Genomic DNA, 22,696 nt, shown 5'->3' with positions numbered 1-22,696 from the left:
TCTGTTAATCAACCTCAGTCCTGATAAAAATGACTAAATTGTTTAGAAAATTAAAGGATTTTACCTCTTTAACTGCCAAGTTCACAAATGATGTCACTGATTTAGTGAAAAAAAAAACACAAAAAGACGTGTTTTCAATATAAAAAGTAATTGTGGACTGCATTTTTTCCCCTTTTATCAGTCTTGGACAAGTGAAGGATTAGTAATAACATTGGCTTTGATGCATAGATTTTAATTTTTCTCCCTAATTTACTGTTGGTGGTTGTTTTTGCCCTATTAACTTCCATGATAACCACATTTGATGGTGCATAAATATACAGTCTATGTTTTCATTTTTTCATCATCATAGATTTTCTCAGACACTTCATGCAGGGTATGTAAAGGTCACTCTCACACACTCACTTTAATTTGCTAAAGAGTCTATCTAAAGAGTTAATGGTGCCAACTGATGATCAACAGAAAAAATTACAAATTTTACCTCTTTTCAACGGGAAAAACCACCAATAATCAAAAATGCATGATTATACGGTGTCATGGTTTTGTAATAAAAAAAAGTGGTTATAATGGAAGTCAATGGGTCAAAAACAGCCACCAACAAAAAAATTAAGGAGAAAAAATGAAAATCAATCAAAAACAATGCATCAAAGCCAATGTTGTATCACATGTCCAAGATATTGATAAAAGATTTTTTTAAATCCAGTCATAAATTACTTTACATATTTATATGCCATTTTGTGTAGCAATTTAGTAGTTTTGATCAGGGTTGGTTAACAGATTTATGCTAAAAAAAATGGAAAAAATATTTATCTGACACATTTTTACAGCAGTTTAATTCAGTGGATGTTTTCAGCACTAACACAACAAAAGCGTAGTGAATTTGCCCAGAGTGTATCATTGAGTTCATTAAAAAATTTAAAGCATTTTCTCAAAATATGTGTCAAAACAAGATTTTCCACCAAAAGCCATTCCACTAGCTGTAACACAGAAAAAGTTATGGCCAAATTAAAACTCGAAATCACCCCAGAGTGGCTGAAAACATCTCCAACAGCACATAAGGGTTAAGTAAAACGATCAGTCTGTGCTAGAAATACATCAACAATATTATTTATGATGACATTTTTACCTATTACATACCTTCTTTATAGCTCTCCTGAGAAAAAAAAAAGTCAATTACTTTTTGCATGGTTTAAATATGAATAAAAAAACAGCAAATAAAATGTTTAGGTGAAACGCCCCTTTACAAATAAGAATAAAAAAGACTTGGTGCATCTTTAAAATGATTTTATACATGCTTGTCCTGTAAACATGCTAAAAGTTGAAAACTATAATATTATTATTATTACAACATTTACATTACAAAAATACAATATGTAAGACATCAAACAATGGCGGAGCAGTCAAACTGCTGCTGATATAAATTAACTCAATGTTAAATTAGAAAAAAATAGCATTTGGTCCTAAAATGAAAACTGCACATATCTGTATAAAACAAACAAAAATGTTTTGGACATTATGAAAGCATGTGAATTAGACCACACTCACAAACAGATCTTAGCACAGACACTGAGACGCTGACACAAACACAAAAGAGAAACCTCAAAAGTCGTCTCTAAAATAGCATATCTTTTTTTTACAACATTAAAAAAAGACTAACATTTTAAATACTATTTTTAAAAACATGTCATAGACTAAGAATGTCTGTCCATCAAAAAAGTAATAAAAAAAAAAAACAACAACAACTTTGTCTGGCCCTGTGTTCTGGGAATGTGTCCAAATGTCACCCAGTCTCTTAAAAGTGCCTTTAAAAAGATTTATAGTCCAGGCATTATGTAAGCGATGTTGTCCAGAGTATTTGACTGCAAAAACAAGGATCATGAGAACAGTTAAAATAAGAAACTTTACATTTACATTGCAATGAAAACAAAACTCAATATATAAGGAATATAATATATCTATTTTTTTTGTGGGCCGCATAATAAAAGTGCCTCACCAGGATGTTGCGTGGACAGCCGTTGAGTTGTGGAACTTGTGCTGTTAAGCAGGTTAATGGACCAAGAGCACATAAAATAGAGTCTAACAGAACTGAAAGACTGCCCGACACCGCCACCATCCCCTACAGGATGAACAGAAACATTTAGGTGTGACAAAATAATGGTGTGACAAAACAATGTAAAAGCCTGTTTTACTGGGTTAAAGCAGGGGTCACCAATCTCGGTCCTGGAGGGTCAGTGTTCCTGCAGGGTTTAGCTCCAACTTGCCTGGGTGTTTCAAGTATGCCTAGTGAGACCTTGATTAGCTTGTTCAGGTGTGTTTGATTAGGGTTGGAGCTAAAATCTGCAGGACACCGGCCCTCCAGGAACAAGTTTGGAGACCCCTGGGTTAAAGGCACAATATGTGAGATTTTTGCATCAAAATATCCTAAAATCAGTAGAACAACATTACATATTTTTCAGACTTATGTATTTACATTATCCCAAATATTTCAAAGAATGTTCAAATCCAGAGAAGTTATTGAAGTTGAATTGAAATAATGAACTAGAGCACATGCTAATAATTTGCATGTGATTATTGAACTGCAGTTCCTCACATTGTTTCAGAAATGGACAAACGTGAGAGTGAAGCACAAAAAAACAATCGAGCAAATGTTCTTTCAGCAACCCAAAACACAAACAAACTGCGATGTTTAAAAGCCATGAACCCCCACTGTTTCAGCAGGGTGTTTTCACACCTCTAGTTTGAAAAAAGTCAGGAAAGTGGGTGAGTCCAGCTTTATTTAGCGAAAAAGGGAAGGGTTTGCATAAAAAGGGGTGTTTCATTACGTACACAACAGCTGATTTTCCCAGGGGCAACACAAACACAGATTCAGGGGAAATAGGCAGTGATTCGGAGAGCAGCATTTAAAGTGGATCTGAAAATGCTATCTAACTTTGCCAACTGAACTGTTTTAGTGATATTACTATAAACTTAGCAACTTCATTAATTTTGAATAAAGTTTGTCTTCAAAAACTGAAAGAGTACTGTTGACGATAAAGGGCTCGAAAGGAACTTTTTGCTTGGTAGCACTGGTGCTCCTAACTTAAAAAATGTAGCTGCACCAGCCAAAATTTTGTTGCACCCACTAAAATGTATGAGCAAGTTTTATATTAACAGATTTATTCCATTTGAAATCAAAACTAACAAAACAAATCTGCACGCACTGCTTGACGTGAATGAGATGAACTGAGTTAACAATAATAACTGTGCTATGTTCTCACTGGTGGCATCTTATAATGCACAGATGATATTGACATATAACTTATTATTTGCATATGTCATCTTAATAGCAATGTTGGTCTTTTCATGAGCTGCAATATTAGTTTATTCTTACTGAATGCAAGTCCTTTTGGACTATTATGAACGCGGAATGATGGAATTACTTTTAACAAGAGGGTACATGAGCTGGTGAAGATTAAAGATACAGATGAGAGGTTTGCACTGACTATATGTTTCATATTATTTTTGAACCCAAATAAGGCCTAAAAGTATGCTGTGTGTAATTATTCTGTAATTGGTCACATTTCGGAGACTATAATAGCAGATATTACAGTAGAAGGCTATTTTACAATATCATTGATCTGCAGCTATAATCAAATCCTGTTCATAGAAAGGATAACAACGTTAACATTTATACACAAGTATTTATGTGTATAAAGCATCTGTTTTGGGGTGAGCGAAATAATCCTGTTTTTCCTTTTGACATAAGATTATTTTGCTTACCCCATTGGCAGACTATTTTGCTTGTTTTACAGAAAATCTCAGTCAATTTTGGCATATTATTTCTTAAAACAATACAATATATTTTGCTTGTCTAGAAAATTCTTCTTGATTTTAGAATTTTTAGACATTTGGACTAAAAACAAGACAAAAAAATCTAAGTAAGAAAACTTTTTTTGCAGTGTATGGTATGTGAACAACCTGTACAGCTTTATTTTGACATTTTTATGAGCGAGAATGACATTTACTGCAGTTTCTGTCTTAGATACAAGACTAATAAAGGTGACCCATACCGAACTGAACCATACCACTCAGTATAAACAATGCTTTATTTATAACTTCATTCCCTGTATTCTCTAATCTAATATAAGGTTATGTTTGCATTGTTTAGCATTGTTTAGTACAAGCCATAGTTGCAATGTGTGAATTGCCAGACATCCAAAAGCAAGTTGAATACTTGATCCCAACAACTGACATCTATAAACAAGTTAAGTTTAATTACTTCAGATATCTTTTTAGCAATTATTTTCAGCATCAAGGGATTATTTCTGCATCACAAACCTCCGTCTCCTGAAGTCGGTGTCCAATCAGAGACAGCGATTCTCCCAGCAGCTGCAGGTGAGCTGCTGCATCTATTGGATCCACATCAGGGACTCGAGCTGGAGACAAAGACATGCCCAGAGACGAGCGGCCCTGAAGGGCCAAACCTGTCCCTAAACTAACCGCTTTACTGGAGCCTGAAACAAACAGATACACAGGGATACTAAAGCAAATGTGTTGATGCGCGAGTCAGAATATGAAGTGTGCAAGACTGAAAACTCGGACTGATATGCTTTGGTCTCACCTTTAGTTTTACTGTCTGAGGTTGTTAAGGTTTTCCGCTTGACGGTCATAGCTTCAGCTTTATTCTGCTTGTGCTGGAGATATTGAGCTTTCTGTCTCCAAACCTTCAGTGTCAGAAACAGGACAGAAAAAGAGGATGTTCACCATTGTCGCACATTCAACTGAAATTAGAAATCTCTACCATCACTTTCAAGCACAAAACGTCAACAATGAATAACTTCTAACCCAATTATTTGCTATAATTAAAAAGTAGAGATACAAAGTGCTGACCAGTTTATCTTTCTCAGGCAGCTGTTTCCACACCTCTGCAAGTTTCTTACTCAGCTCCCCGAAAACTGAACAAGATTCAACCAATCACAAAACAGCACAAGATGATTGACAGCAGTGCACTTGGGTTGTTTCTCACCTAATCCAGGCTGCTCTGCATTGATATTGACCCTGTACTCTTTACAGAACACCTGATAGGCCGTCATGTTCTTCTTCTTCGGCTGATAGGATGAAGGACAGAATATAATTAATGGTGAAATTCAAACCTCAAGGTGCTTCCAAGGGTGTAAGAACATGATTTATTTGACCTTGTCCTTGTCATGTTTGTCTCGTTCCTTTTCCTCCTTTTTCTTTTTCTTCTCACCAATTAGTTCAATGCTTTGATGTTGATGCGATGAGGTGGGCGGGGCCATAGGGTACATGCCACCAGCAGAGCTGTGATTGGATGAGCTGTGAGTGTGGGAGTGGCTTCTAGGCTGATCACCTGGTTTGTAAGGAGAGATATTTAAATTCTGTAAAATTTGATTTATTGTTAAACACCATATAACAAATCTATCAGCTCTAAGCCATGATGCTGGAGGTAAATAGGGTAAAAAAAATGTAAGCTATCAACATAGAGAGGTTGGGCTTTGAAACTGAAATACTGACCATTTAGTAAATTCAAAATCAAACAAAAGGTGGTTCGGGGATAGTTAATGTGTCAGTGCACAGTGGATAAGGGATTCATAAAGATAAACAATAAACCCATAAGTCCAAGGCACTCAATTTAGTGTTGGAGGTTTCATAGCTAAATTTGACCAGCCTAGTGGCCAATCTTCATTGACTGCAGATTTCACCAGTAAGAGCAGAATGTGTGGGTTTAATCAGCAGAGTAATAACAGAGTTTTGCTTAAAATATTGCAATGCACACAACATTATGGGTGACATATCAGAATTCAGGATGACAAATTGTTGGTGCATGTCTCGCTGGCACATCTTTGACCAAGACAGCAAGTCTTTCTGATGTATCCGTTTGCACTGGCTGCCAGTTGCTGCTCGCATCAAATTCAAAGCTCTGATGTTTGCTTACAAAGCGACCTCTGGCTTTGCTCCTTCTTATCTGCTCTGACTTCTGCAGATTTATGTGCCCTCCAGAAACTTGCGTTCTGTGAATGAACGTCGCCTCGTGGTTCCATCCCTAAGAGGGAAGAAATCACTTTCCCGAACTCTCGCATTCAATCTGCCCAGTTGGTGGAATGAACTCCCTAACTACATCAGAATCAGAATCAGAAAGAGCTTTATTGCCAGGTATGTTCACACATACTAGGAATTTGTTTTCGTGACAGAGCTTCTACAGTGCAACAGGATTACAGAGACAGGACAAAAAACAGATAATAAATATATTAAAAAAAAAAAAATAGAAGTAAGTAGTGAGTGCAAATATACAGATTGACAGGTGTATGTACATGTTTATTACTATATACAACGTTATATGTGCAGCTGTTATGTGCAAATTGGCATGTAAAGTGTGTTGTTAAATAAGTGTATATGTGTATAAAAGTGTATAGCATGAGGGGTCCAGAGTGATTTTGGCAGCCCTTCTGCTCGCTCTGGATAAGTACAGTTCTTGGGGAGTAGGAAGGGTTGTACCAGTGATTCGCTCAGCAGTCCGAACTATTCGACGTAGTCTTTGGAGGTCGTATTTAGTAGCTGAGCTAAACCAGACAGTTATTGATGTGCAGATGACTGATTCAATGATGGAGGTGTAGAACTGTTTCAGCAGCTCCTTTGGGAGGTTAAACTTCCTCAGCTGAAGAAGAAAGTACAGCATCTGTTGAGCTTTTTTGACAATGGAGTCAATGTGAGTGTCCCACTTCAGGTCCTGAGAGATGGTGGTGCCCAGGAACCTGAATGACTCCACTGCTGCCACAATGCTGTCCATGATGCTCAGTGGGGGGAGAGCAGGGGGGTTTCTCCTGAAGTCCACTATCATCTCCACTGTTTTGAGCGTGTTGAGCTCCAGGTTGTTGTGACTACACCAGACAGCCAACTCCTTAACCTCCTGTCTGTAAGCAGACTCGTCACCATCCTGAATGAGGCCGATAAGTGTGGTGTCGTCTGCAAACTTCAAGAGCTTCACAGAGGAGTCTTTTGATGTGCAGTCATTTGTGTACAGGGAGAAGAGCAGTGGGGAGAGGACACACCCCTGGGGGGCGCCAGTGCTGATTGTGCGGATGCTAGATGAGAATTTTCCCAGCTTCACCAGCTGCTGCCTGTCCGTTAGGAAGCTGAGTTACAGCAGAACGGCAGAGTTACTTGCTGTCTTCAAGAAACGACTAAAAACTCAACTATTTAGTCTCCACTTTCCCTCCTAATCTGCAACTGCCTCATTGGCTATACCACTAACTGTACTCTCTCTCTCTCAAAAAAAAAACATTACTAATGCTTTGCTTCTTAGACTTTACACACCTGAAACTTGTCTATAGCACTTATTCACTGCTGCTCTTATAGTTGTATAAATTGCTTCCTTGTCCTCATTTGTAAGTCGCTTTGGATAAAAGCATCTGCTAAATGACTAAATGTAAATGTATCAAGAGCTACGGTATCCAGGCTAATGTCAGCATACCACCAACAAGGATGAACCACATCCAAAAGGAGTAACTGTGGAACTGTCTGAAAGGGATGTCTGGGTGGTAACACGGATTGTATCTAAAAAACATGACACTGCAGCTGCCAAACTCATTGCAGAATAAAATGTGCACCTCAACTCTCCTGTTTCCACCAAAGCTGTTTTTCGGGAGCTCCACAGGATGGCCGGGCTGCTATAGGCAAACTTTGGTCACTCGTGGCAATGCCAAACTTTGGTTTCAGTGGTGCTGGCAGTGAAAATCTTGAATGTGAAACATGTATTGTCCTCTGATGAGTCCACCTTCACTGTCTTTTCAACATCTGGGAGAGTTATGGTGTGGAGAAGCCCTAAAGAAGTCCACCACCCTGACTGTTGCATGTCCAGAGTGAAGCATGGATGTGGCTAAGTTATGGTTTGTGCTGCAAAATTTCAAGTATTCTTTAGGTCCAATACTTGTGCTAGATGCCACTGCCTAGGACTAACAATCCATTATGGAGAACCATGAGTGCCCAATTGGTCAAACGTTGTATACTGTAGGCAGTGCTGTGAATCAGGATGATAATGCATCGACATACATAGCAAGACTGGTGACAGACTGGTTTGATGAACATGAAAGTGAAGTTGAACATCTCCCATGGCCTGCACAGTCTTCAGATCTAAATATAATTGAGTCACTTTGGGGTGTTTTGGAGGAGGCAGTCAAAAACGTTTTCCTTCACCATATCACATAGTGACCAGGCCAGTATTCTGCAAGAATGGTTCAGAATCCCTCTGGCCACTGTGCAGTATTAGTATCTGTCATTCCCAAGATGAATTAATGATGTATTGGCTCCAAAAGGAGGTCCTACACCAAACTAATGAATTATTGTGGTCTAAAAACAGACATTTTTAGTTTCATCATCCAACCCCTGTAGTTCCCAAGTTAAATTGCATCAAGAATTGCAGACATTTTGTGTATTAGTTGTGCAAATAAGGAATTATTTAATTAAATATGCACTAATTTGCATATATTTAAAAGACAAAAATCTGAACAATGACAGGAATCAGGTTTAAAACTCATGCTTTGATTTGAGTATTTATTTTTATCACTCCATAGTTCAGAAAATACTATGACCAGCATTTTCTTGTAGAATCCCTTACCATAAGTAAACTTAAATGTGTCTCACCTTGACTGCTTTTCTTCCCTCCACTTCCTCCTTTGCTGTGTTTCTTCTCTCGGGAGCCTTTCTCTCGGTCTCGGTCTCGCTCTTTATCTTTTTTCTTTTTGCTCTTCTTGCTCTTCTTCTTCTTTTTGGAGAGATGCGTGTAGGAGTCGTCAATCACCAGCTCTCCAGCCTCTAGTTCTCCTCCTGAAGATGAGCTCTCTCCTCCCATGTCTGCGTAAGACCCGCTATAATGACCTGCCGTTCATGTTGGAGAGCAAAATATTTAAGGTATGTTTACCACAGACCTTGCTTTGTTCACAAATATTTTTTTAATGAATATTGAAGGAACCATAGGCAAATTTGTCATCATCCTTCTTCATCAATTGCAATAAGTTGTATTAATTGATTTTTAATTAAATTGTTGTATTAAAGGGATAGTTCAGGCAAAACATTTATTTCTGTCATCATTTACTTCACTTAGTTCAAACCTTTATGAGTTTTTTTTTCTATTAAACACAAAAGGAGATATTTTGAAGAAAACTGGAAACCTGTAACCATTAACTTCCATAGTGTCTGTTGTTCCTCCTTTGGTGGTGAATAGTTACAGGTTTTCAGCTTCAAGATATCTTCCTTTGTGTTCGACAGAAGCTCATAAAGGATTGGAAACAATTGAGTGGGAGTAAATTTCAGTTTTGGGTGAATTATCGCATTAAACCAATTAATGACTGGTCAATCTTGATGCGGCTGTCATTCGCAAATAATATTAAACAGTTCTATTTAAATTATTTACTCAACTATTTTTGGTTAAGATTTTCAGCTTTTTGACAATTATTAGTAGGGAATCATTAGATTAAAGGGCACCTATTTTACACCTTTTTCTTTTATGTCTATGAAATGTGTCTGTAAAGTTTCAGACTGTCACGGTCACCAGCGATCATAACTCCTGCACATGTTTGCACATAAGGACTACAAATCTACTTGTAAATGGACTACATATTCAGTCATGCCACACACACACTCACACCTGCTCCAAGTCTACTGATTACACTCGCACCACCTGAGGATCGTCAAAGACTGATTACAAACACCATTTAAGCAGCACACACACTCATTCACATTGCTGAGTCTTGTTATCTGTAAAGTGACAATTCAACACGTTTCCTTAGTCTTGTTTCTCTGTGTGTTTACCCTAGCCTTGTTCCTAGTTATCCCTGTCTGCCGCCTGCCTTCCGACCTCTCGCCTGATACTTTCGACTACGATTCTGGACTGCCTTTATACATCTATGAAGATATGTTAATAAGTCAATCATTCTGTAGGCTGGGAAACCGCACTCATACATCACGTTGCGTCGGCCTCAAAATGGAAGGGATTTGAATCCTATTTTAATATCAATAAATATAAAAAAAAAAGACTTATAGTGTTTCTATTACTCCAATACGACTGACACACTTACCTACAGTACTGTCCAAACAGCTTACATAACTAAGTTTTGTTACAGGTGCTCTTTAAAAATGTTAGTGCCTAATTACATTTTTAAAAAATAGTAATACATTTGTATGTTAATTACACTTTAATAATATTTTTTGTTATTTATTATATTTATGCAAATTTGTTGATCTAAATGACTACATAGAAAGTTTTGAAAGAAATCTGCTCTTAAAAGCTGCATTCAAACAACTTTTGAATTTCAATTTGTTTCACCTGTAACTTATTACAAAAAAGGATATAAATCACCCTTTAAAGAAAAAAAATGAAAGCATATCTGCTGACTCACCCACGACCTCCACCTCTTTCCCCACGACAGGCAGCGGCTCTCGGCTGTGCTGCTTTTTCTTTGGTGGCTTGGACATCATCTTGTCCTTTTCCTTGTCTTTCTCCTTCTTAATCCCTCCTTTCTTTGAGCTGGAGGACGAAAGATGGCCTGCGACACCTGAAGAAGATGAAGAAGACTGTCCAGGGAAGTCATTCACCCCTGCACCTTCACTTTTCTCTTTTGAAGAAAGAACGAGCTTCATCTTCAGGCCTTCAGCTTCACAGAGCGTCAGCGGCTCTCCTTTCGCAGCTCCTCCATGAAACAGCAGAGATTTTGAAGAGGAGGAGTGTTTTTTAGATGAGGACGAGCTGGGCGGACGCGAATGCGGGTATGAGTGGCTGCTGTTTTTGGAGCTGCCTTCCCTCTTGCGCTCTTTGGAGGAGTGTAAGGAGGCATGTGGAGGGTAGGAGGGTTTTTTGTGGAGGTGAGGGGCTGGCTCGGAGCCTGTAGCCAGCGGAGACGTGATGGCCTCCAGGAGACCCATGGCAGTGTCTGTGGTGTGGGACGGGTGAGAAGAGGACGACGAGGACAGAGAGGGCGAACGGTCTGAAGACTTGCGTTTCTTCTTGTGAGGAGGCTGACCAGAGCTGTGGTGATCTGAGGGGAAGTCAGATGTGAGCTTTTATGCAAAATCAATATATGATTCAGGAAAAGTGCTTTTTGGAGAAATTCATGTGAAGAAAGTGGCTTTTTAAGACAAGAAACGAGGGCTGTGGATCTTTGGGTAGATAGATTTGATTCACAATTCATAGATTTTCGATTCAAGATTGATTTTTGTAAATTTTAAATGATTCGATTCACAACGAAATTCGTTTTGATTAACTGTTCGATTCTGTAGCTTACATTTTTACACTTTTGCATTAGAGCAAATAAAATACAAGAAACTAGGGCTGTGAATCTTTGGGTAGATAGTGAATTGATTCGATTAGCGATTCATGAACACCTGTCGTATACACTCTTTCCTCTCATTGCAGCATATATATATATATATATATATATATATATATATATATATATATATATATATATATATATATATATATATATATATATATATATATATTCAATCATTCATTTTGTTTTCGGCTATACATATATATACACACACATATATACACACACATATATATATATAGGCGATGTGGTGGCGCAGTGGGTAACGCTGTTGCCTCACATCAAGAAGGTCGCTGGTTCATAGTCATGTGCTATAGGTCAAATTGGGTAAAATAAAATATATATATATATATATATATATATATATATATATATAATAAATTTTTCATTCAAAAAACTAAAAGCTAGTAGTTTTGTATATTGGTTCTACAGCAGGGGCAGTAATGATCCAACATTACTTCATATGCTACTTTTTAAAAACTGAAAATGTACGAGAGCTACTTACGTCAGAGTCACTGAATATTTCAAATGAATTAAATCACATGACTAGAGCAATTGTTGTCTCCAAAACAAGACAGAGCTCCTCACCTCTGTGATAGTAATCATCACTCGAGTGCTTCTTTTTTTTCTTGTGGGAATCTCCTCCTAGCAGGAAAAGCTCAGAATCCTAAAAAGATGAGAGCGCATGTTCAAACCAGATATGTAAAGAAACAACTCCTGTACGGCTACTGATCTACTAAAACTAAAGCTAGAACAGAAAGAGTAGAGATGCTGTGATCAGACCAAACAGAAAAACCTTCTAATTCTACATATGCTTATTCTAGGGTATTTGATTTGATTTGATTCTAGGCTATGTAATATGTTAACAAATAAGCACTAAAATATTTAAATAACTATTTTTTTAAGTAGGCTTTCACAAAGCGCACTGCACATGAAAATAAAGATGCTTATGAAAAAACTACAAGACTTAATATCAATCAAATATAATCTGCACGTCTAATCAAATAGTTCAGCCCATTAAACCAACTTGTAATTGTGATATTTGTTTTTTTTATGATTATTTTACATTTAATACATTTAGAATCTCATTTGTTATAACATACTGCATATGAAATTAATTAATAAAGAGGTAGTTTTATGTAGTAAGTCAATAATATCTTAACCCTCTACCCCATGGTGTTGCCTTATGGCAAAATGATATTTATGTTCATTTCCCTGCTACTGTTTCTTTAAGACCGACCTTCTATTTTTTTGTTGGAAAGAGAAGATCTTAGTGTAGCCAATGATGTGCTTTGGTTAAGTCACATGACATGCAGTGTTTTTTCTGTAGCGCGATTTCTGATTGTGAGTAGTTGCTGAATGCAAATGTAAACGTCAATAACAACAAACGATCAATTTATGTCAGATCCACAAAAAAATCTGAAACATGACCTCCAGTAAATTATGATGACATATTCACAAACCAGAAAAGTTTTTATCAAATGAGTTTTTTGTAAATGGATCAAATGTATCTGCTGACAAATGGCAACACTGTCCAATAGTGGAATGTGCAATGTTGCAATGGCTTAGCTAGCTAGCAAGGCCAGGTGTGAACTTTTAAGTTGTATCAATAACAACATGAAAGCTTGTAATATAATGTTGATTAGTCGTGTGTAAATGGCATGTGCATTATGGATAAAATCTAGCTTTAATGGCAATACTACTTTTGAATAGATATACAGAGAACAGTGTATTAGCGAGCACCACCATGTTCTATGGTAAGTGAAAGAAGAAAAGGACAGAAATGGCTCTTCCTGCAGATGAAAGTGAGGATGAGATGGGTTTTAATCACCATGAAAATGATGCAGATTGGACATTTGATAAGAGCAGTGATGGAGACAGTTCAAGTAAGTTAGCTCTGAAGCAGATAAGACAGGTGTAGTATAGTATATAGTATACTATATAAATATTGTTAGCTAGTAGCTACATTATTCTGATGCATCTAGATATGAGACTTGTTTTTTCTTTGTTATAATATTTACTGGAGGAAATATTTATATTTGCTGTATGTTGTATGCATGATAATACAATATTATGATTGTTTTCATTAATATTCAGCAAAAAAAGAATGGAATAAATGAAAACTGTTGGAATATGAGTTGCTGGAAAGTATGTCTAAGATGTCGTTTATACGTTCTGTGTTAAAGCTTATAATACTGCAACACCAATTAAATACAAAACAAACAACAACATTATTAATTATAAGGGAAGTTCTAAATGAGAAATGTCTAAGTTAGAGCCACTGTTGGACGTTGTTGCTATATGGCAACATATCATAAAATACCTTAAAAAAAAAGACATTTTCCATTTTTTTTTTTTTTTTTTACAGCACTTCAAGTTAAGCCATTTCAAGAAAAGAAAAACAGTCCAATATATTTTTATAGATCTATCATAATGCGTGCAGTAGAGGGTTAAGGGCAACTGTTTTTAGGTAGTTCATTATTTCTTATATTTAATCTAATCTATTTTAAAATTAACGTAGTAATTAAAATTTTAATAGTAATTAATCAATTTTATTTTATTTATATAATGTGATTATTTAAATTTCCTTGTATTTTGAATGTCGTTTTTGTTCCTCGTGAAGCTATATTTTATAGCATGTTTAATTTTTTAAACAAGACTTGTATGCAATTTTGTCAGCAATATTATTATTTTACTCACATGTGAGAACACTGATCGCAGCATCTCTAAGCAAGAATCAACGACAAGCGGTCTGAGAGAGAAAAAACTGCAAATATTTCTCCGACCAGATGTCACATCTACCTGGGTAACATCAAATCAAGTTGCTTGTTTATTAATATCCTTAGGAACTACTTTGAGGTTGTTATATTTTTTTCACATAACAAGGTTATGGATCATATATGCTGCAATCAATTAACAACACTAATAATTGTTGTTATTATAACTGCAACTTGATGTTTGATGTCACCGTAACTCCCTGCTGTTACCTTGTGGTGTTTCTTGGAGGTTTTGCACACCTGTGCTGCGATTTCTTCTTCCTCCCTCAACAGATCTTTATACGAGCGCCTCTTCTCTCTTTGGCTGCGACCTGCAACAAGACTGACCTCTCCTTCTGCACCTGGAACATCTACAGGGAAACCATATATCACCGTAGGTTTGTTATGGATTTGTTTGAGTGTTTTGTGGTGATTTTGTGTGACAGACTTTACCCATCATTCCTTTCTTTCTGATCTCCTCAAAGGCCATGTTCAGTCCTTGCTCTTCCGCTGGAACTGGTCAGTCATGTGAGTCTAGTGCACAAGAACAGATGCAAATTACAGGTCAGTCATGAAAAAAATCACATGAATGCTAAATGAAATTCTCCATCCAGATTTTTTTGCTTTGTTTTAAATTATTCTCATGTTCTGCATCTTTCTATCTAGACTTTTCAAAGTACAAATGAAATCAAAACTAACCATAGATTTTTTTAGCGCACTATTGTTTTGTGGTGAACAATTAATATGTGCATGTCATTAAGAATAAAAGTTTGTCCTTATAAGCTATAATTAAAATCTGAAAATGCACTTCCTGTTTTTTTCAGTTAAATCATTATTATTTTGATGTATTGGGCGTGGTTAACATATTTAACCACGCCCCTCCAGCTGTCAGTTTTGACAGCAAACAGTTATGGTTGAGGAGGAGGTGTCAACCTGACAAGGTTGTAATAACTCCTCTAAAACCCATTTCCCGATCTTTCTGAATGAAATGCCTACTTTACTACATCCAATCAGCTTGCAGAAGAAAAAACGAGCCACGCCCACTGTTTTCTCATTTAATATTCTGTTTCTATAGGAACTGTGTCACAATCCACTTGTTAAGTGGTGAGGTATGAATACTGTTTGCGGGTCCAAGCTGCTGCTTATTTGAATTGAGGAAATATTCGTTTATGACCACTTTTTAGTCATATCACACAATAAAGTGAATTTTATATAAAATCATGGTGTACACAACAGTTTCTGGACTTGCTGCATCACAGACACCAATATTTTTACAATTCATCAAAAGAAATTAATCACTTTCTGGCCATCTGATATTAGGCATGGATTTATATATTGCGATCGTGATTTTCGAAAATATTACAGCGCTTTGTAAGTGTTTATTATTACCATTTGTTGAGTCTCCCCATACAGTTTGATGTAGCGCTTGGACCCTGAAGCCGCTTTGCATGACGTCACACTTAACAAGCGGATACAAAAAAAATGGTTGCAGCTTTTGGTTCATGTGGACTTTAATGGTTGAAAAAAAAAAGGTTTTTTTTTTTTGTTGAAGAATTTGAGAGAACTCGATTCTGTTATTTCATCTTTTCCGCATTGCTTAATTCTAGAGCACTAAAAGTATTTTAAAAGGACTTTTTTTTTAAATGTATAAAAATATATTTAAAAATTCTTTATATAAAATGTACAAAATTGGACAAATAAAATGGACAACATTATGTCTTTTTTGTCCTCGAAGACATTTCTTTTAGATACACATCACAATAGAATGGGAAAAAGACTATTGCAACTTTTTATGCGGATTTTAAAACAATTACCTTTCCTGCATAGATATCTAATAATTTTGTTTCCATCTCTGCCTGCCTTGCTTGTAGTGTCAGACTACGTTTATATCTATATATATTTATATATCTATCCATCCATCCATCCATCCATATGTGTGTGTGTGTGTATGCACATATATATATATATATATATATATATATATATATATATATATATATATATATATATATATATATATATATATATATATATATATATAGTGTTTACTTTTTAGACTTGTAATACCTGAATTTTTATCAACTGCTTTTAGAAATATATAACTCTTCCAGCAGCTTATTAACAATAAAAGTAGTGAGTGTATATAACATGGAATTTGGCAAATTTTGCATGAATTAATGGAATCGCTGTTTGGGATGAGACGATAACCGTTTTAAGGTATACCAGTTTGGAAAAGTCAAAGTTTTAAAACCGCCAAAATTTTCTGCTGTACTGTCCTTTCGCTATATGTAAGATTTTATTTACGTTTTTTTGTTGTTTTTTACGACAACAGTATCACCAGCAGAAAAGATCTCCAAAGATGCCGTTTTAAATTGTAAATAAATCAATGTGTTTGAAACAAACAAAGACGGCAGAAGTCAATGATTTATTTGAATTATTTAGCCTGACATGTTTACTGCTCCAAAATACTTTAAATGTTTCTCAAAATAAAATATTTTGTGTTCAAAGGGAAAAAGTTTGACTTTTTTACCCAGACCTTTAAAAAGAATTATATTTTAGAGCAGTACTCACAATACCGTCAAACCGAGATAGTCTTATCCAAGGTTATCATACCATCAGAATCTTATACCGGCCCATGCCTAATCGCTGTATTCATAATTAAATTATAATAAATGGCAAACCTTTTTATGTGGGAAAAACTACTGTAAAATCATACACAAAAATAACATAAATAATTCTTCATAACAACCTATCAAAATAAAAGTTAAGTATAACACGTGACAGAAAATTAATACTACTGTACAGAAGAAAAGTATTTCTCAGATTAAAAATAATAATTATTATCATTTTGAGTATTTTTTAAAACTTTTACCAGAACTAAAAAGTCATTATAACGGAGTACAGAAAAATAAAAACTCTAAAAAAAAAAAGTATTAAATTGGAACTTAATTAATTGGAAATAATGAAACATTTTCCAGGCCCTGAGTATGCTAAAACATAATGCTAAAACATATTTGATCATGGACAAAAAGGAAAAAAAGTTTGCTTTATAAGTGCGAAAAATATTTTAGTATTATAGTGTTAGGTATTAAACCAATTCAAAGCACAAAGTATGCCATCTAATCAGATATTTAACTATTTACAGACTTGTAACACTTCATCACGTGACAGAAAATAATACTTCTCAGATTAAAAATAGTATAATCATCATCATTTTAAAGAATGTTAACAGCACTAAATAGCCACTAAAATGGAGCACAGATAAATAAAGAATACCCCCAATAAGTATTCAATTGGAACTTGGGAATTAGTGAAACATTTCCAGTCCCTGTGTGTGCTAAAACCTCATTTGATCTTGGACTAAAAGCAAAAAAAGTTTGCAGAAAGTATTTTACTATTATAGTGGTGGATATTAAACAATACAAAACAGAAATTATTATGCAACATAACGAGATGTTTAACATGTTAGACTTTCAGGGCAAATAAATGAAAACTTATGCTGAAACAAAACATCTTAAAGCTACACTCATCCTCCAGTTTCCATTAAATTGTTCTTCTAGTTCAACAGTGTAGCATGCAGAAGTGTGAAGACCACTGTGAAGCCGCTCTCCTGAACGCACACACAAACACACACACACTCATTAGTGAGGGATCGGGCTCTACAACACACATCAGTTTTCCTCCAGCCGCTTCAGTCAAGCTTCCAGTGACAATTGCTGGAATCCCAACAACACGACCCAGCAGATCTGCCTCGACACTCGATATTACACATTTCCCGCCTACTTTCGAAGAAATGTAGACTCGCACACCCCCTTCCCTTCGCTTCATCAGGATCCAGCGCTTCCCTGTTGAAGCTCAAGAGAATTTGAGCTGCTGCGGGCGAGCGGCGCGTCTCTGCCGGACCGTCCGGCGCGCGCGGACCCGCTGCTGCGGTGCACACAGGCCGGTATCGGGTTACAAGTCGAATAACCGCGCGCTCGGGTTATGCAACATCAAGGGTTTATACTGTACTGCAAAATTGGCACGGAATGCACGCGATTCGTGTGGAGATATTACAAGTGTTGTGCAATAATCGCTGAAATATTACCTCGGGTTGAATGTGGGTTTAGTTGGCGCGCGACGCCATCTTTGATGGGAGTCAACAACAAAAGCAGCCAGAGATGAGGAGGAGGGACTTTGAGAGCAGTATCACAACAATGAAAACCCCATCTTTGCAACCACAACTGTGTATTAATAAAGTACACATTGGAGATTTTTACTATATAAAAACGACAGATTATAATTTTAACACAATATAAGTTCAAATTCAATTATATTAAAGGCTGAGTCAGCAAACACTTTTGGCATTGTCATTTATTTGGCAGTCTTAATTGTCAATTACAAAAATTAATAATACAGTAAACAGTGACATGATACAATAAAGGCTACAATAAAGGCATAAGAGAAAGGAATTAGTTATTTCCTGGAAGAATAGTTCATCCAAAACTGAAAATCATTCATCATTTACTCACCGTTCACGTTTTCCAAACCTGCTTTTTTTGTCTTCTATTGAACATAAAATATGATATTTTGAAGAAACCTCTAACCCCTGACTTCCATGGTATTTGTTTTTCCTACTATGAAAGTCAATGGTTAAAGGTTTTCATCCTTCTTCAATATATCTACATTTGGGTTCAAAAGAAGAAAGAAACTCAAAAAGATTTGGAACCACTTGAGGGAGGATAGTTAGTAAATTTTCATTTTTGTGTGAACATTCCATTTAAATAAGAAGGGTAACCAAGGCAATGTGTCATTTTCTCAGTCGAAGATGCAGTTAAATAACCAGAATCATTGATGTAGGCATGTCATATATAAATAGTTTTCCCAGCAAAAGCCACAGCTGTCCCATCTTCTCGCATCGATTCCTCTGTACTTCTCTACCTGTCTCCCATATTCTGCATCTGAATACTGAGAGACGTGAAGCTGGCCAGTAAATCTGTTACTTCGTCCACCTGCAGAAAGCATGAAAGAAAGAATGTCCAAATGCTACAGTCAGATCAAAATAACAGAGGTGTACTTGAAAAGACTTTGGATAATACAGTGCTCAGCAAAAATGTACACCCCCCACAAATCTATCTTTTAAATTCATATTTTAATAGGAAGCTATACAATATTATATTTCTGCATATACAGTGCATCCGGAAAGTATTCATGGCGTTTCACTTTTTCCCCAAAAATTTTACGTTGCAGAATTATTTAAAAATCGATTAAATTCATTTATTTCCTTAAAAATGTGAAAAGATTTTGTTGAAATTTTTGCTAATTTATTAAAAATAAAAAAGCTGAAAAATCACAAGTATTCACAGTCTTTGCCATGAAGCTCTAAATTGAGCTCAGGTACATTCTGTTTCCACTGATCATTCTTGAGATGTTTCAGCAGCTTAATTGGAGTTCACCTGTGGTAAATTCAGTTGATTAGACATTATTTTAAAAGGCATACACCTGTCTATATAAGGTCCTAGGGTTGACAGTGCATGTCAAAGCACAAACCAAGCATGAAGACAAAGGAATTGTCTGTAGACCTCCGAGACAGGATTGTCAAGGCACAAGGCAGGGGAAGGTTACAGAAAAAATTCTGCTGCTCTGAAAGTTCTAATGAGCACAGTGGCCTCCATCATCCGTAAGTGAAAGATGTTTGGAACCACCAGGACTCTTCCTAGAGCTGGCCGGCCATCTAAGCTGAGTGATTGGGGAGAAGGGCCTTAGTCAGGGAGGTGATCAATAACCTCATGGCCACTCTGTCTGAGCTCCAGCTTACTTCTGTGGAGAGAGGAGAACCTTACAAAAGGACAACCATCTGTGCAGCGATCCACCAATCAGGTCTGTATGGAGTATAGAGTGTATCTGTATAGAGTGGACATACGGAAGACACTTCCCACATGGAATTTGGCAAAAGGCACCTGAAGGACTCTCAGACCATAAGAAACTAAATTCTCTGGTCTGATGAGACTAAAATTGAACTCTTTGGAGTGAATGCCAGCCGTTACATTTGGAGAAAACCAGGCACCTCTCATCACCAGGCTAATACCATCCCTACAGTGAAGCATGGTGGTGGCAGCATCATGCTGTGGGGATGTTTTTTCAGCAGCAGAAACTGGAAGACTAGTCAGGATAGAGGGAAAGATTAATGCAGCGGTGTACAGAGACATCCTGAATTAAAACCTGCTTCAGAGTGCTCTTGACCTCAGACTGTGGCGACAGTTCATCTTCCAGCAGGACAATGACCCAGAGCACACTGCCAAAATATCAGTGGAGTGGCTTCACAACAACTCTGTGAATGTCCTTGAGTGGCCCAACCAGAGCCCAGACCTAAATCCTATTGGTCATCTCTAGGGAGATCTGAAAATGGCTGTACACCGTCGCTTCCCATCCAACTTGATAGAGCTTGAGAGGTACTGCAAAGAGGAATAGGCAAAAATTTCCAAAGACAGGTGTGCCACGCTTGTGGCATCTTATTTAAAAAGACTTCAGGCTGTAATTGCAACCAAAGGTGCATCAACAAAGTATTGAGCAAAGGCTGTGAATACTTCTGTACATGTGATTTTTAAGGTTTTTTATTTTTTAAAAATTTGCAACAATTAAAAAAAAATCTTTTTCACATTGTCATTATGGGGTATTGTGTGTAGAACTCTGAGGAAATAAATGAGTTTATTCCATTTTGAAATAAGGACATAACATAAAAAATGTGGAAAAAGTGAAGCGCTATGAATACTTTCTGGATGCACTGTATATTAGATTAGTCAGTACTGAAGCCAAATCTGAAGCTTTAATAACTTATGATTATGATAATGGTCCAAAAACTAGTACACATAAATTTATCAAAAGGGGGAAAATCGAGAGAAGCAACAAAAAAAAGGAAAAATTTGGTTCAAATTTTGTAGGTTGTAATTTCTTTGCAATATTTTGCTTGAATTTAATTGTAATATCTTTCTATTTCTAAATATGTTTGATGACTAAAATATTATTTTAATAAATATATCTGTTTATTTAATCTGTTTTGTTTAAATGCATCAAAATAAATTGCCTATATTCACTGAGAAATGGATACAAATATTCATTTTCAAAATGGGGTGTACTCAATTATGCTGAGCACTTTAACTACATAAGCATTTTATTTATTTTTTTGGTCAGTTTAAGACTTTTACTTGTTAAAATATATTATACTGTTAATTTACTTCGTTCAAAGAGGTGAAATTATGAACACAACAGCTTCTACGTTCAACAATTATTTTGCTTGAGTTAAAAAGAATCACAGCTTCCCACAATGCTAATAATTTTGTTAAAAAAAAATTTAACTGCAGATTTATGCTAAATGATTTGCGTATAGGAGCTGAAACATAACTTTAAATATTTTTTTTATTTAAAGTTTACAGTCAAAATCTAATTAGAACCACTTATTTGGTAAACAAAGCTACACCAGGTCTCTCATATAATACAACCACTACAAGACAGAAAATAGCACTTTGCAATAACTGTATTATTTATAAATGACCTAAACATTTGCGTAATGTTCAATAATATTACTTAAATTAATATATAAACTGACTAAATGTATATTTATTATATATAAATATAATAAATGTATATATATAAATGTATATATAAATAAATATAAATTATATACATTTTATTTTGGCGAAATAAAGTTTGGTATCACACAGCATCACTGCTTGAATTTAGCTTGTAGTGCATTGAGTCCTTTGGAACTAAGTAGGGTGCCGATTTTACATTATTAAAGCGCTGTGCATTAGGTCTCAGTTGTCTGTGTTTACCTGTTCTCTGGTGCGGGTGTTCTGCAGCTGGGTTGAGATGTGCTCTAGTTTCTCTCTCTCTTCACTCTGTCCCATTATATTCAGATACTCCCGCAGCATCTGAATGATCTACAAACATACCCAGAGATCACCCATTAATTGTCCATTACAGGACATATAAATGTACAGTAAAATAGGTGTGTACGTATTCATAGGTGTGACTGCCATATGCTCAGGTTTAAGTGTCTAGAAAAAGATTGTGTTAACTTGATCAATCATGTGCTCGTCACCTGTGTGACCTCTCCTCTGAGGGTCTCTAAGCTACGCGAGTCTCCCTCTTGTAAGATGTTGAGCTTGGACCGGGCGAGATGGAGAGGAGTCCTTCCAGCACGATCCAGAGCGTCAACACGAGCACCTAAAGAGACATTCAGAACCACACTGAATTAGTGAATAGTGGATGTTAAAAGGATAGTTCATCTAAAAACTAAAATTCTGGCATCATTTACCCACCCTTCACTTGTTCAAAGCCTGTTTGAGTTTCTTTCTTCTGTTGAACACAAAAAAAGATATTTTGAAAAATGCTGCTCCTATTCACATCCACAGTAAGTTATTTTCTACTATGGAAGTCTATGGATGCCAGCAACGAGCATTCTTCAAAATATCTTTTTTTGTGTCCAGCAGAAGAAGAAACTAAAGAACATTTAAAACCACATGAAGGAGAATAAATGAGTTTCATTTTTGTGTGAAATATTGCTTGAAGTAAAATATATACTGTTTTTATTGGTTTAGTTTTTGTTGAAGGTTTAGTTCACTTTCAGAATAAAGA

At 36.1% G+C, this 22,696-nt stretch overlaps 2 protein-coding genes across 4 annotated transcripts in view; both read right to left on the bottom strand.

The window, feature by feature from the left end:
* Positions 1 to 1,275: 1,275 nt before the first annotated feature.
* Positions 1,276 to 18,224, bottom strand: hmgxb4a (HMG box domain containing 4a). 3 transcript variants are annotated; one of them, XM_056453486.1, is made up of 13 exons: positions 18,168 to 18,224; positions 14,534 to 14,614; positions 14,312 to 14,451; positions 11,913 to 11,991; positions 10,392 to 11,027; positions 8,638 to 8,871; positions 5,172 to 5,347; positions 5,003 to 5,084; positions 4,867 to 4,931; positions 4,598 to 4,700; positions 4,315 to 4,490; positions 1,991 to 2,113; positions 1,276 to 1,856 (listed from the first exon to the last, which is right to left on the bottom strand). In XM_056453486.1, the coding sequence occupies exons 2-13, from the start codon at positions 14,568 to 14,570 to the stop codon at positions 1,812 to 1,814; spliced, it is 1,896 nt and encodes a 631-aa protein (XP_056309461.1). In that variant the 5' UTR covers positions 14,571 to 14,614; positions 18,168 to 18,224; the 3' UTR covers positions 1,276 to 1,811. The 3 variants fall into 3 exon arrangements, with proteins under 3 accessions (XP_056309461.1, XP_056309463.1, XP_056309462.1); XM_056453488.1 differs by having other exon boundaries at positions 14,342 to 14,451; XM_056453487.1 differs by lacking the exon at positions 18,168 to 18,224 and adding an exon at positions 17,751 to 17,889.
* Positions 18,225 to 18,415: 191 nt separating this feature from the next.
* ankrd54 (ankyrin repeat domain 54) overlaps positions 18,416 to 22,696 on the bottom strand; it is a 9,326-nt gene continuing 5,045 nt past the window's right edge. Inside the window, exons 6-8 of the mRNA XM_056453485.1 lie at positions 22,161 to 22,285; positions 21,892 to 21,999; positions 18,416 to 19,071 (exon numbers count right to left, since the gene is read on the bottom strand). Coding sequence (XP_056309460.1) covers positions 18,997 to 19,071; positions 21,892 to 21,999; positions 22,161 to 22,285 — 308 coding nt within the window. The 3' untranslated portion in view covers positions 18,416 to 18,996. The remainder of the gene's footprint in view (positions 19,072 to 21,891; positions 22,000 to 22,160; positions 22,286 to 22,696) is intronic.

This window comes from Danio aesculapii, chromosome 3 (genome assembly GCF_903798145.1).
Source record: "Danio aesculapii chromosome 3, fDanAes4.1, whole genome shotgun sequence".
Classification (NCBI taxonomy): domain Eukaryota; kingdom Metazoa; phylum Chordata; class Actinopteri; order Cypriniformes; family Danionidae; genus Danio; species Danio aesculapii.
Note: the sequence above shows the minus strand (reverse complement) of the source record. Positions and strands in the feature narration are given on the sequence as shown.

Excerpts from the sequence above, each read along its gene's own strand:
- hmgxb4a (XM_056453486.1), bottom strand. The coding sequence starts at position 14,570 with ATGGCCTTTGAGGAGATCAGAAAGAAAGGAATGATGG. Across the intron at positions 4,932-5,002 it reads TGCAGAGCAGCCTGGATTAG|TTTTCGGGGAGCTGAGTAAG; the intron begins GTGAGAAACAAC and ends AATCTTGTTCAG. Across the intron at positions 1,857-1,990 it reads GCTGTCCACGCAACATCCTG|TCAAATACTCTGGACAACAT; the intron begins GTGAGGCACTTT and ends TTGTTTTTGCAG.